This window comes from Anabrus simplex, chromosome 10, assembly GCF_040414725.1.
Source record: "Anabrus simplex isolate iqAnaSimp1 chromosome 10, ASM4041472v1, whole genome shotgun sequence".
Classification (NCBI taxonomy): domain Eukaryota; kingdom Metazoa; phylum Arthropoda; class Insecta; order Orthoptera; family Tettigoniidae; genus Anabrus; species Anabrus simplex.
In genome coordinates this window covers 51,511,340-51,526,654 of record NC_090274.1, presented here as the reverse complement: position 1 = coordinate 51,526,654, position 15,315 = coordinate 51,511,340, and the positions used below count along the sequence as shown (strand labels likewise).

At 36.6% G+C, this 15,315-nt stretch overlaps 1 protein-coding gene across 1 annotated transcript in view; it reads right to left on the bottom strand.

Moving 5' to 3' along the window:
* Positions 1-758: 758 nt before the first annotated feature.
* LOC136881804 (uncharacterized) overlaps positions 759-15,315 on the bottom strand; it is a 57,712-nt gene continuing 43,155 nt past the window's right edge. The window contains exon 9 of the mRNA XM_068229556.1: positions 759-946. Coding sequence (XP_068085657.1) covers positions 899-946 — 48 coding nt within the window. The 3' untranslated portion in view covers positions 759-898. The remainder of the gene's footprint in view (positions 947-15,315) is intronic.

Sequence of the window (15,315 nt, the reverse complement as noted above, 5' to 3'; positions counted from 1 at the left end):
TGTGTTCCCATGATCACTGATGTAGTATCATGGATATTGAGCCACCATGATCGGATTCATGTTGAGATAATCTTTTTTTACTCTGCCCATGTCCACATTCATGTTGGTTGGAACTTTTAAGGTTTCAATTTATGTATACAATATTAAATAGAAGGAAGGATCCACCTTTCAGTACTCCGTTCTTAAGTTGAACCAAATAGAGGTTACAACCTCTTCATTTGGGACCCGTTTCAACACATCTGAAGTTTCATCATCAGCCAATTAGCAAAACAGTGCAAAAATTAATCATAAAGGTCTAAAAACAACTAATACAGTGATCACAGGCAAAAAATTTACACTATTCCGTGCCAAAGTAATTCCAGTTGATGTTCATAACACAATGTTCCGTAAGGCTGATTTTATATGCAAACGGTCTCAGACAGTGCATGGGTACAATTTTTCATCATTATGTGCTACTATATGTTTTTTCAGTTCTCCTGTATTCCAAAATACTGTACCACAAGTGGAACATGTGTGTAATTTCTCCTCATGTTTTTTTAAGGTGTATGGATTTTTAAGCAATTTCCAACAAAACAAACAGGGAAATGGTCCTTGATTAGCATGACTCTTTTCATGTTTTTTTAAGTGGAATAAAGTTTTGAAAGTCATTCTACAAATTGAACACACGTGGAGCATCCTATTAGGATGTATATCCTCTTGATGTCTTGCTAGGAACTGCAAGCCCCTGAATTTGATTCCACAAATGGAACATAGGAATGTTCTCTTCTTGGAATGAGTTAATAGGTGGATTCTAAGATGACCATAACTTGTAAAACTAATACTGCATATTGTACAATGGTTCGGCCTCTCTTGCATATGTCTTAGGTCACTCCTTCTAGTGGATGTCTTATGGCAATGTTCAGTCGAATTCCTCTTTGCTCCGGTCTCTACTGCAGGATTCTCCACTCTGAAACACACAGAAAACTTGATTGCACTTCACAGGAACTATGCAAAAGTGGCTTGTGTGAGTTCGGGCTTAAACTGACAAATGCATGTTTGGCTTGATATGATAGACATTATTTCTCTGAGAGATGTGAAGGAAAATTTATTGATAATACTTAGGATCACTAATAAACAGTGAGTACGTCTATCAGGATTATTTAGTTATTGTCTGTATTATTTTAAACTCTTTTACATGTCATTATCAGGTCCAGGAAGACAGCTGATAATTATATTATGAGGAGAATTTGATTGTATAGCCAAGAGAATAGGTGCAGTCACTTAAGTGTGGCCAGTATCCAGCATTCGGGAGATAGTAGGTTCGAACCCCACTGTCGGCAACCCTGAAGATGTTTTTCTGTGGTTTCCCATTTTCACACCAGGGAAATGCTGGGGCTGTACCTTAATTAAGGCCACGGCCATGTCCTATCCAGTCCTAGCCCTTTTCTGTCCAAATCGTCGCCATAAGACATAACTGTGTAGGTGCGACATAAAGCCAATAGCAAAAAAAAAATTAAAAATGCATTATTTCGTGACAAAATTTACTCAACTTCATGCATCATTATTTCGAAGCTTTATACAACTCTTACTTTCACAAATAAAGAAGAAAAAATGCAATTGAGACAAGTAATTTGTGTGGTGAATTATAAAGCAAAAGAATATTTCAAAATTTTAACGAATTGTAAAAGCTAGAACCATTAGTTTGGAAATTAATCTGGAATGAGTGCTGGATTATGGGACAGCAAGTTGATATCAGCTGTGGTACCGATAATAAATATAAACAATCTTAATTACCATTTGAAACATTCTGTTAAAGACTGAACCATTTTGAGAACATGTAAACATTCTGATATGTCAGAAATCTGTATATCATAGCAATGGTATTACCACACACATGAAGAAGCCTACAGCAGAAATCCTACTCTAATTTTGTTGTGGGATGCTTGGCATAGTGTAAAAGCACTTGTGAACTAAGGCTGCCTGTTTATCTTTTGCCATCTTTTCTGACAATCGTTTGTTTGGCCACCATCTGATGTATTGTTACCTGTGGCATAACCTACACTCATCACTTACAGACTTGACTAAATACTTATTGAGCTACAAGTTGTGTGAATTCAAATGCTAATGAATGTTGCCATGGAATGCAAATTATGCTGAAAGACTTCATATAAATGTTAAACGATTCTAGTAGATCAATATTGGTCTATTGTATTCCAATGTGTATATTATTAGCTAAGTATCACTAGTTAAAAATTGCAATGTTATTTTAATTTCATGTTTGATACAGTGCAAATAAGTTATTCAAAAGTTTTAGTGCTAAGACAATGCAATATAATCTAAACATTTGGATGACCCATACGAGGTGTATACAACCATGGTGTACAACACCAATTTGGGACGGTCCTCAGGATGATCAATCGTTAATCAACATCCAACTAACAGTGTTATGTCAACATTATGATAAGTCCATTATATTGTTTAAATTTTTTTATGTAGATTAAATTAAATATTTTAGTTTGTATTTTTCAGGAGTGTTGAAAATAATGTTTAGCTATATGGGGTAACATATAACCAATCATCTCTATGTAATATGTATTAATTAACAATATATTTGTCAACAAACATAAAAGTATTTCAACAAAGGTAACAAATTGAAAATTGATAATAAAAGAGGAGTGGGAGATCAGTATACAATGCAAAGGATAAGTTAACTGAATGAACAAGAAATACATGAATTAGAAATACATAGTTCAGAAAAAAGTAGGTTAATTTGAAATTGAAACAGAGAAAAATGTGAGAACTTGCTAGACCAAGAATTTACTGGCAGTGAGTCTTTAAGAGTTTATCCTTGCAGATAACACAATAAACATAAACAAGAAAAGGTATACTGTGACATCTGAATACATCTACATATGATGTAAAAATAAAAGCAGTAAGGTTCGAACAACAATCTCTAAATAATTTTCACATAAACATGAAGAAGTGTGTTTATTACTTTTCATAACTTGAAGTCAGCAAAGGCAGAATGACATACTTACATGAAATCTGATGGAAATAAAAGGATCTTCAGGGTGGTAAATGATATTTCATCGTTAGGATTGACAATAGTTTCATGCAGATAATTTTACTAGAATTCTGGGGAAATAAACAAACCAAACCAAACCCCATGGCACTACATCCCTTGAAGGGCCTTGGCCTACCAAGCGACCGCTGCAAAGCCTGAAGGCCTGCAAATTACAAAGTGTCGTGTGGTCAGCACGACGATTCCTTTTGGCCGTTATTCTTGGCTTTCTAGATTGGGGCCGCCATCTCACCGTCAGGTAGCTCCTCAATTCTAATCACGTAGGCTGAGTGGACCTCGAACCAGCCCTCAGGTCCAGGTAAAAATCCCTGATCTGGCCGGGAATCGAACCCGGGGCCTCCGGGTAAGAGGCAGGCACGCTACCCCTACACCATGGGGCCGGCAATTCTGGGGAAATAGTTCTTCTAAAAATCATACAAATATTGGAATTGATAACACAGATAATTCTGGAAAGACTTATATCTTCCGAAAGGAAATTATTATGTAGATATTGCAGCAGAATGGTATTATTTTGCTGGGCTGCGAGGCTCAGATGGTTGAGGTGCTGGCCTTCTGACCCCAATGTGGCATGTTCGATCCTGGCTCAGTCCAATAGTATTTGAAGGTGCTCAAATATGTCAGCCTCATGTTGGTAGAGTTACTGGCACGTAAAAGAACTCCTGCGGGACTACGTTCTGGCACCCTGATTTCTCCAGAAACTGTAAAAGCAGTTAGTGGAACTGGTAATATTTTAGACTTGATTATAATAAAATGCCATTAAGATTCACTTCATGTCCTTTGAGATGAATTTCCATATTCATTGTGACGATGATACGTTAATAATAGAAATTTTTAATATAGCTGTATTGTACGGTATTCTACACAACATTATGCCAAGTTGAGCTCTAGTAGGTTATATAGATGGATTTATAAGTAGACACTGCATAATAAATATTTCTATAGGATGCAATTTTTTTAATATTCAGGCTGAAATGATATATTATGAGATATTGTATGTTTATGTGTGGGAATTGTGCTAGCTCACCTTCAATGATAAGGGAATTAGTATTTGAATAGTGCCTTCATGAAGTATACAACTAAGGTAATATTTGAAATCTGAACACAATTATAGCATTAAATCTTCGAGAATAAACTGCAATGAGTGTCCTTCGATACGATTTTTTAAGTTCTGTGATGTCATTATATAGCCCATGTTATTTGATCCAACCCCAGTTGAAACAGACCCATAATCCACTGTCTTGAATGTCTTTAGATATAAATACTAATTTGAGCGTATTCTCTCAACATTCTTATTTATGTACTAGAATTAGAAGCTGTAGTTACATCCTTTTTTTTTCAAGTAAATATCAGAGAACAGATTAGATCATCTAAAACTTTTTTGTGTGATTTTAGATCAACATTATGTATTGTACGAGATATATGAAAATAGTATCTTCAAATATGGTAGTACATAGCAGGTGTGATTTCCATGTCCATCTCTTCCACTTGTTAGTTTCTTTTTTAAAGTTTTATGCTGCTGACATTTACTTCTGTGTATATATTCTTTTGTGACCTTACAGTGATTCCACTTATTTAGGGCAGCACTGATATTTTTACATGTCAACTTAACTATTACTCTCCTTCATGAATAATCATGCAATCTTACATAAATGGAAATCAAATACTGTGACAAATTTGAAAGATACAGAATAATTCCATAAGGATTCTACTTAAATTTTATATAAATCTTTACTTTCATGATTTATTTTGTTGACGATGTTGTTATAGTAATTCATTCAAGTATTTATATTTAAACCTTTAGCATTTTTGTGAATGTAGATTGGCTGTGGAATTCAAATGTTATTGTTGAAACACATATTTCACTGTCAGATGTATTGTCCTATTATTGCTCTCCGTGAATTATTCTCAAGATTTCAAGATAAAAGTCCCTTTGTTGTTATTTCTTTCTACTTAACATTCCACCCACATGTGTTTTAACCTTTAAAGATTAATTAATATTTGGCCACTGTCCTCTTAACTGCACTCTGTAATGTATGTATATGAGGTATTACCCTTCACCATGCCACAGTACAATAGAAATGAGTTTCCGCAGCAAGCAGTGCAACTGCAACCTATCATAGACGCATAGATTTTTAATTAAGATAATTAACATAAAAGAAATGGCTTCAAGTACAACAAATTACCAGGTGTATGTGTAAATTTTTGGCAGTTTTTGGTAAAGAAAATGCAAAATTTTTAAGGGAAATTCATTTCCTGTTTATACAAAATACTGTCCAACGGCTTCTACACACTTTGCCCATCCTAAAGGTAACTTATGAATACCATGCCAATAAAACAGTTTGTCTTTTATGGCAGACCATTCGTTGAGCCATTTTTCAACTTCCTCGAAATTTCTGAAGTGCTGCTCTGCAAGCGCATGGCTCATTGATGTGAAGAGGCGAATGTTAGATGGCACCAGGTCAGGGCAGTACAGCGGGTGCGGAAGGACGTTCCATCCAGGCGATTTCAAGGTGTCTCACTGGTTTTGCTGTGTGAGACGGAGCATTGTTGTGTAACAAAATAACTTTGCCTTCTGGCCCATTCCAGTCATCTTTTGATCAATGCGTGATTTAAATTATTCATTCGTTGGTGGTAGCATTCAGTTTGGGTTATGCTATCATCCAGTAATGCTGGCAATTGCTCATCTTTGCACCTTTGTGGTCTACCAGAGTGCACTGTATTTCACATGGATATCAACATATTTAAGTTGTTGAAACCATGTTTCACATGTTCTAATCAATGAAGCGCATTCACCATATGTTTCTACCAACAAATGATGACTTTCCATAGCCTATTGATTAAATATGAAAAGCAATGCATGCCACAAAGGTACCTCTTAAGGCACAAACATCGACATGATCACTGAACGATACAACATAGATGCTTGTGTTTGGCAGACAACTTGTGCACGTTGGTAGGTTTATATCAGGTGAACAAACTGATGTATATGTCTTATTCATATGCTGCGTACTGTTTGCTGGCACCATCTCTTAGTGAAACCGGAAAAGACTTATGCATATACCTCGTATTTCAGACTTTGTGTTTAGCACTGCATGCAACGTGCTGAATTTCCCCTTTTATGATGGATCCCAATGAGGAGGATAGAATAAACATTTTTTTACAGAGCCCAGGGAACGAAAAATTCAACTGAAGCCAAGTGCTTAGAGCTGAACAAGTCAGAAAATGAAAAAAAAAAATTCTTGTTTATCCAGGGAGATGAAGTACATAAAGCATCCTACAACAATGCAGCAAACAGGAGCCATCAGGGTTGGAAAGTGAACAGACTGTAACAATGATGATGGAAACTGGGCCTGGCCATTGTGCCTACTATAACACAAACACAGCAGGACCAAGACAGTGCAGCAAGTAACCCATACATTGACAAGGTATGCACATTTCAACTTATGTTACATATGTGTAGGGAAAGGTGATGACTAAGGTGAAAGAGTAGGCATGTGAAGAACAGAAGTGCCCATAGAGTATAAAATACAGTTAGTACAAATATTGCTATAAATATCATAACAAGTAGTTAATAAGTTAACTTGCATGTAAATATTAAAAATCCATCCCAGAACAAAAAAATTTCACAATAGTAAAAAAAAAAAGCAGTACGGTAATGCTTTATTTGAAATAACCCTGTCAGAGAAATAAAGTGTGACCTCTCAAGTTCACAGAGTGAATGTGACCTCTCCTGAGTTAATTTTAAGCTCAATACTGTGTTTAACACATTCACCGCTGCTTGGATATCGATAACACTTCCCACCATACCGCAATAATTTTCTTGCTGATCGGAGTTCAGTTCTGTCTCCTTGTGTATTTTAGATTATCATTTGAAGTATTTCAATAATATTTTTATGCATAGGAGCCATGACATGGTCATGACAGAGTGCGTCAGCAGCACTAATGTGCTTTTCTCATCCGGTGCTCTTTGGTGCAGCATATGTGTCATGAAAGATAACCAAGTGAAACAAAGGAAAGAACGTTTTGTTGGACTGTAGATATTCAGTAACTTTTTTACTACATATAAATTCATTATTGAACTTTTCTCACACAAACGGTGTGTAACAAAATTCTTAATAGGCCATTACTGTGTGACCAAGCACTGAACAAGGTACATATCAGCCTATGATAGTGCTTTACAACAAACACAGCTAGACATGGCATTGTTTGGAGCCAATTCTGTCTTGTGGAATTCCATGCTGTATTGCTCTGGACACAAGCCTAGTCGTCCTAGACCCTCGCTGCAATAGAACATGCTCTCTCCACCACCCCTATTCATAACACTGTTTGCACAACTTCCACAATGTACGCTTATTTTCCTTAGCTACAAATTTACTGGCAAAATGTGTTTCTGTAAGTGTACTGATAGATTTTGGGAGCCTACAAGACATGTTTCTTCCACTCAGAAGGCCTGCAACCTCACTACTCTGTACTGACATTGCAGGAAAGAATGCCAAATTGTATGGCTACAGAGATAAAAACTAACAATTGATCTGATGACCAGATGGAGATTATGTTTAATAACAGCTCAACAATGCATAAGTAAGAGGTCCACTTGTTTAAATTGGTACTGGTAGAAAGATGAGCTTTAAATATTTGGTGCAGAGTGTGACGCACATGTCAACATTGGCACTAAAAAAGTGGAGTCATGATGGACTTGTCGTCATCAGCTGCTAACGTGTTAACAACATAACATGTCTATCCATTGTCTTTTATCTATATGCTTCACAATTTTACTATAATATTCACTTACTCTTGTAAGGTATCTACCAGGATATTGCACGCTTCATCCTTTGATTCTGTCCTCACATCCTGTGGGAGAAATAATATTTATTATGTTTGCTTGGTATCATCTTGCACAAATTAATTAAAACACTGCTAAAAATCTGAGGAGGATGATTATTTATGTTTAAGAAGTCCTGGACATTCAGGTCATTGGTCCAAGATTTTGGGGAGCTAAAATAAGCTCACTGGACAAAAACTTAGTCATTCCTGGAGAAATAACAAGCATAAATTAATAATGTGTAACTCTGCCCCTGGACTTGATAGTCACCTGGATTCCATTAGGAAGTGAGTCCACAATGTTGTGCAGGTACGTCGCATCAAGGTTAAGCCTCTTGCTGAGGACTGGATTTCACAATTCTACCAAATTGTGGGGATGCTTGATGTCTGCGTTTTACCTGCTGTTCCAACATGTCCCACAGATTTTCAATGGGGTTCAAGCCAGATAATTTTGTAGGCAAATCTAGATGCAATAGAGTGGGGCAGTGTTCATAAAACCAGTCACATATGCGTTCAGCCTGATGAACTTTGCTGTTGTTTTCTTGAAAAATAGGGTTATCAATAGCATACTCATTATGCAGATGTTGACTGAAAGGCAACATCTAATCAATCAGAATTTTAAAATAAACGTGCTGGTTCATGTTAGTGATCACCTCAGTGAGCGGGCCCAATCCATGATATGAAAAACACTCCCATAACATCAGAGACCCCACCTCCAGCTTGAACCCGACCTTGCATACATTACAGGATGAAATGCTTCATCTGGCCTTCGGTGCCCTTGATGATGTGCGTCATTGGAATATAGACAAAAACGTGGCTCGTCAGACCACATTATATTCCGCTAGTCAGCTACTGTCCACATTTGATGATTTCTAACCCACTGAGACATAGAGATTAATGTGCCTATGTGAGCAATGGCCTCTTGTGAGGTGAGATTAATGTGCCTATGTGAGCAATGGCCTCTTGTGAGGTGACTGACTAAAAATGGTCATTGCATGCAGTTTCCATCACAATGTTCTCTTGTTAATAGGTTGGGATGGACCTTCATTCACTGACTAGCAATTTCCGTCAGGTTTGGAAGGGATTTACATTCGCAAGCCATGAAACACATCTCCATTCCCTCTCAGTCAAGATATTTTTCAGCCCACAGTTCTGACTTTGTTTTTGTGACCACGTGTAGTACACCATTGCTTATAGACATGTTGAAGAGACCGCTGCGAAACACTAACAAATCCAGCAACTTCATGCACCGTATGGCCATGGACACGGCCAAACACGATTGACCCTTTTTGCCACTCTATCACATCCTTAAATCTACCCATGTTGAAGTCTGCATGAAACATCAATGTCTCACTGATTGCTACTGCCTTATACTCACATAGAGGCAGTGTGCGAGCAGTTGAGCATGAGACTCACTGCGCCATCTGTACAAGCCTAATGGTCCATCTATGCGTGCGCACTAGGGTGACTATTTTTCTGTCCGGTGAGCTCATGTATCCTCTTTGCATTATAGACTTAACTTCAACAATGTTGTAAACATAAAAAGTTGCTCTCTGTGGCTTTCAGAACAGCTTGTTAGTCATATTGATCTTTTACTTTCAGCAATACAAATAACTAATAATATTAAATGATAACAAAAATCTGCAAGAACTGTATTCAAATGAGCAAATATGACTAGGAAATATGAAGAAAATATTTATATTCAAAATAATAAACATGAATTGAAACCATAATCATCACAGGTTGCAAGTACCTTTAGTGGATTGCAAGTGGATTATCTTTGCTATCCAAGGCGCAGAGCCAATAACTCTGTGAAGTAGAGTATCTTAATGCATAAATTCTCTGACATGTTAGTGGCAAGCCATCCACACCTGTTTATGGAGCTAGGACGGATGCATAGACCAAGTTATAGGTGCTGGCTAAGTCAAATTAATACAGGTTTTCAATTCATCGGTGGGTGGATAAAGAGTGTCAAGTCAGCAAATGTTTGTTTTATATTTGGATACTTTTGCAAGGTCATGCCACAAGCGAACAATACACCTATTACAAACTTAAATGAGCATGGTCCCAGACCAAACATATTACAACTATTAAATGTCACTTCTTGTAGTGCCTTCTCCATTACTGAAGGTTGGCCATAAGCACAGCGAAGTCTGTATTATGTTCAGTTGTCCTCATCAGCCTACTATTTAGCCCTATCCAATCCTGTAAGTTCCTCAACCAAGAGTGTTTCCTTTGATTGCAGTCCCTACATCTATCAATTTTACTCTCCATGATCTTTTTTTGTAGATTGTACTTTTCATGCCCAAGGTTGACTGTACACACCAACAGTCATTCTCTCATCATTAACCTGAGTACAACAGCATTGGAGATGTACTCAGTCCATGAGATCTGTAACATCCATCGGAAAACCCACATTTCTCCTAATATTGTTACATTTCAGAGTCCACACTTCAGTGCGATACCGAAGCACTGTATATAATTTGTGATGCGTCTCCAAGCTGAAGTTTCTGTCACACAGTAGATTCCTTGTTTTCAGAAAGCTAGCACAAACAATTTCTATTCGTACATGGATCTCAGTAATTCAACTGCCAAGGTACTAAAATTTCCACACTTGTTCAACTTGTTCTCATAAAGGTCCACAAAAATGATTATGTTACGAGTTCTTTGCCTTGTTGGTATTAATTTTGAGAGCAAGTTAATTGCTTTCTCCTATGGTTCTGACTACCAGATACTGAAGACCTTTAGTTCTGTCAGCCAAGGTGATAGTGTCAACTGCATACCACAACATCATTGCCATCATCATGAGAGACCACTGTATCCCGGGCTGTTCCATACTTTAACACTGGATTTTAAGTCCCTGTAGAAGACGTGAAACATGGATAGAATGTAAGGAGGGAGAGACAAAAGAATTTCTTTTCCACTGAGACAGTGATTTACCTTTCCTAGTCTGCTGAACCTGACTATTTTAAAGTCGGGATTGCTGTAGGGGGTTGTTTTATACATGGCCATTCCTGGATTCCTTTCCTTATAATGCAGCCAATTGATTTTCTTCCATTTTAGCTTTTCTCCACTGATACTAATTTTTCATAGTCAGAGAGCCTCTTTAAGGAAAGAAGAATAGCTCCTAAAATCATTCCAAGCCAATTCGGTCATTCAGAACTATTTGCTTTTTCCCCATGCGCTGAATCAGCACTACTGAGTCATGTGGATGTTCAATGGGTCTCTTGAATTTCTTCTACATCTTCTTTTCGATTTGGCTATGGTCACTATCACAATCCATGCATGTGACCTGAAATACGAAATTTGTGATTGATATTTTCTACATTTTGTGATTTTTAACACTACAATCTAGCATATCACAGACATGTAGCTGTTTTAAATTTGGTCTCCACATGTGTTAGAATACATGATCAGATGCTTAACTGATGATTCTATGCTTATTATGAATTTGTACATGCATGATCCCACATCATTGCACCTTGCCTAACAATCCTCTCATTCCACATGAAACAATGCGCTCGATCTTCATCACAGCTGTAGAAGGTTAAATTTATGGTCCAAAACTGCCACTTATAATATGCCAAGGAACTCCAAACCACTAGTAAAAGAAGGCACTGCTGCATTTGAAAGCAGATTTTTTTAAAAAAAATGGGGATCATCCCTTGACATCTCTTTGTAGATTTAGCTATGCATGCCTGATAAGATTGTAGATGATGTTCTTCAATTTGTGACTGGATTCCTTGCTTATTTACCACCACTCAGAGTTGCAAAGAAAGTCTGTCATATGTCTGACGAGTATCAGCATGATAGATAGGCAGATTGTGTAAACATGGTCCAGAGATGGCCGTCGTGATGAATGAAATGAATGAATCATAATCATGGATTTTGTGTGAATACTACTGCTTATACTCATTGTTTAACTGATGCAAGGTCACATGGGATGATAAATATTTTCATTCAGAATCTCTTCTTGTGTAATGCCTCTTATAGCTAGGAACTTATAATAAGTGTTGGTGTGCTTCTTCTATTTCTTCTTTTGTTTTCTTCTGAGTGCACTCACATTTTCCTCATAGGTCGAGCTGGAGAAAGCCAGTTATTAACACTGCTTCTTTCATATAACTGTGTCGATAAATTGGTTAGTTTTACAGACTGTCTTAACCCGTGAGGGGTCGCATTCTGTCGTTTGAACCATTTATGTTTATTTCGATCAATCCTTCCACGAACACTGTTTATTATACTTGCTCCCCCTCAGTACCTTTCAATGAACTGGTCCACACTTCTGTCACACCACTGTTATTCCTCTCTACTCCTTCAGTGAGTGACAAGCTGGCTATCCAGTTGTTTCGTTCACACGTGACTCCTCGTGTTATCCATCTCGAGTCTATTCAACCATACGCGACTCATGGCATAGAACTATTTATAATGCGGAAAATGCACAGTTTTCATTCACTTTTGAGTAGAAAGAGAAGGAGCATTGTCTAAATGTGTGTTCAATGAAATTAAACACCATTTTAAAAGTATTTTCCATGAACAGAACTTTGGTTTTAATTTCATCAGCAAAAGGCAATCTCATTATTATAATTATTATGTTAAAAAGATTGTCTGTGTTTAAATAGTACCCGGTATTACCTTATATTTTTGTAACAATAAATAGCGTATTTATTAAGCGTTTGGTGTTTTATTGATTTTCGGTTTAAACAACTGTACACGACTCCTGATGTTACACTCGGCATAAGACCCCTTGCGGGTTAAGTAAACAAGTTTTACGAATTTACTTCTTTTGATTATTGACATCCAAATACTATAGCACTGTAATAAGCCTGAAATGTTGTTTATGAAGGCCTTTCTGCCTCACTCTAGTTGATTTGTTATTTCCTATTTCAATCAAGCAAGACAATGATTGTAATCACTTAGGCTCCAATAATCCTAAAAAATCCCCTCCCTGTTGCCACATGCCAGTGACAAGTTTCATATTGATCCATTTTGAAATACAATTATAAATAGAGAAGCAAAGAGCTAAAATTGTGCACACATGTTCAAGAACTGTCACTTCATATTTTAGCAGAGCTATTTACTTAACTCATACAGTGCCAAGATGCCGATGCATCGGCTCTTACATTCTGTTCGAAAAATGCCAGGATGCAGATTCGATCAGCACCCTCTTATAAGTGGTGTAGTTATGCAGTAAGGCGCTAGATTGCACTACAAATCAAGTATAAAGAAGGTAGAATGTTTGTAATTCCTTCTTATGTCATTAGATGGCACTGACATAGCTTCATTTCTGCTAGTTTACTCGTCAATTGTGAGTGTATGATCTGTGAACGCTTGACGTCTCTGATCCAATATGGCAGCCTCCTTGTTTGTTTATGTCTGCGTGTTGTGATTTTTTTCAATCATTTTATGTTCTAATTGACGCATTTGAGTTATTTATCGTAATGTCTTAAGTTTATTATTATTTCTACTGTAGTTATAGTTACATAGCAATTTATTTAGGTCGTAAAGTTGTATATAGTACATTTATCACAATAAGGCATGTCGTCACATAGGCCTATTTCGGGAGAAGAAATTGGGTTGTATTGAAAATGTAAGTGACTGTAATTTTAGTCAAAGTGATGATTATGATGGTTCTGGGTCTTCCTTCAGATAGCACACCAGAGAATGATGGAGCCATGCCATTGGCTAATGGGCTTATAACATTTCGTGCAATATCAAAATTTATCGTGACAAAGCTAATGAAAGGGATAGTGACAGTGAATTAGATGATTGTTGGATTGAATGCATATTCCCTGCAAGTAATGCTGTCCATCCCCACCAGTTTTATGAAATCCCAGGGCCAAAATGTGTAGGCCTACCTCAACCTGATGCTCCACCCATAGAATATTTCAATCTGTTCTTTACACTTTCATTCCTGACACTATTAGTTGATTTTGTATGTTGCTCTGATCTTCTGAATTATTCTGTAGTAGCAAATACTGCTACTGGACACAGTTCTCTCAAATAATTACTATTACTCTCCCAAAATTCATAAAATATCCAATCATTGACAGGTAATACTGTTGGTGTCTTTCCCTCCACATGTTCAATGTTTTTGGAAATTAGTTTATAAATTGGAAAGTGGACCTACATTAACAATATAAATTGGTACATATGATCCCAGACAAGAGCTAAGATTAAATATCTTCACTTATTCACTTTGTATTTAGTGTAAAATGTGCTAATTAATTTCAAATTATGAATTTTACTTTTAAAAAATAAAAAAGAATGATATTTTTTGCACAGTATTCCACGAAATTTTGTTTTTTAAAATGCAAGTCACATGTTTATATTCCTTGGAATATATCAAGCTCACATCCCAAATTTCATCTCCATATCTTTTAAACTGAGATGTAAACAATTTCTTTTATACAGTGATGCAAAATCCCTTGAAACATGCTTGGCATTCTATGCATATGATGCCCTATTATGGGTCGGCATCCAAAGGGTTAATTTTAAGTTCTAATAGTGCACATGAAGACTGTTAATTTTAACTTTGCGCACACATATTTTAACATTGTATATATGTCATGATTCGTCAAGTATATATAACAAATTTTGATGGAAGATGGTCTTATGAGACTGAAACTAGTTCCAAATTGTTGTAATTCTTACATAATTAAAAATATTGAATAAGTGGAAAAATTTTAGCTTTTTGCTTCTCTATTTGTGTATGTAAATATCTCAGAACACTTCTTTCTGGATTTCTGTAGAGGCTCCAAGCACATGTTTCCTGTTACTTTTGTTATGTACTCCAATCTCAGATTCCTGGCACTTTTTCTTTCCTGTATCACTTTTCTTCTTCCTCATTTAACACCATGAATCTAATGTTCACCCATCTTTCCAGGAATATCTGCATGGATTTCAATTTCTGGCATATCTGTCTCTTCCTCAGTGACCAATGCCCCTTTGGTGTTCTAATATCAAAAATATACGAAGATTCAGTTGGTTAATCCTGCTGTACACATTTAGGTCAGAAGATGGCGATAAAAGGCAATCCTCCACTTCTGATTGCACCAGCAATGTTTTTCCACTTGCATTTAATACTATATTTCATGGCTATGTGGTCTTCTGACTTAGCAATTTTATTTGAAAAGACCAAGGATTTTCCTCAAGATATCTGTTATTTGATTTTCAATTTCTCTATCAGGCTTTTCCTGTACAGTATGCAGCACTCAGCTGCATATAAGGACTGTAGAGAGATGACTGTGTGGTAGCGTCCAAGATCAACATTGAGGGATATATATCTATGAATATTCTTCTTCTTTCATTTCACCCTCTTTGGGGTACATTGATTCACATCATTTCTATGTTTTCTTAGTGCCCAGTATTTCTTCACTCTTTCTGTCCTTCATTTCCTCTCATCTTCTGAGATAATAGATAGATAGATAGATAGA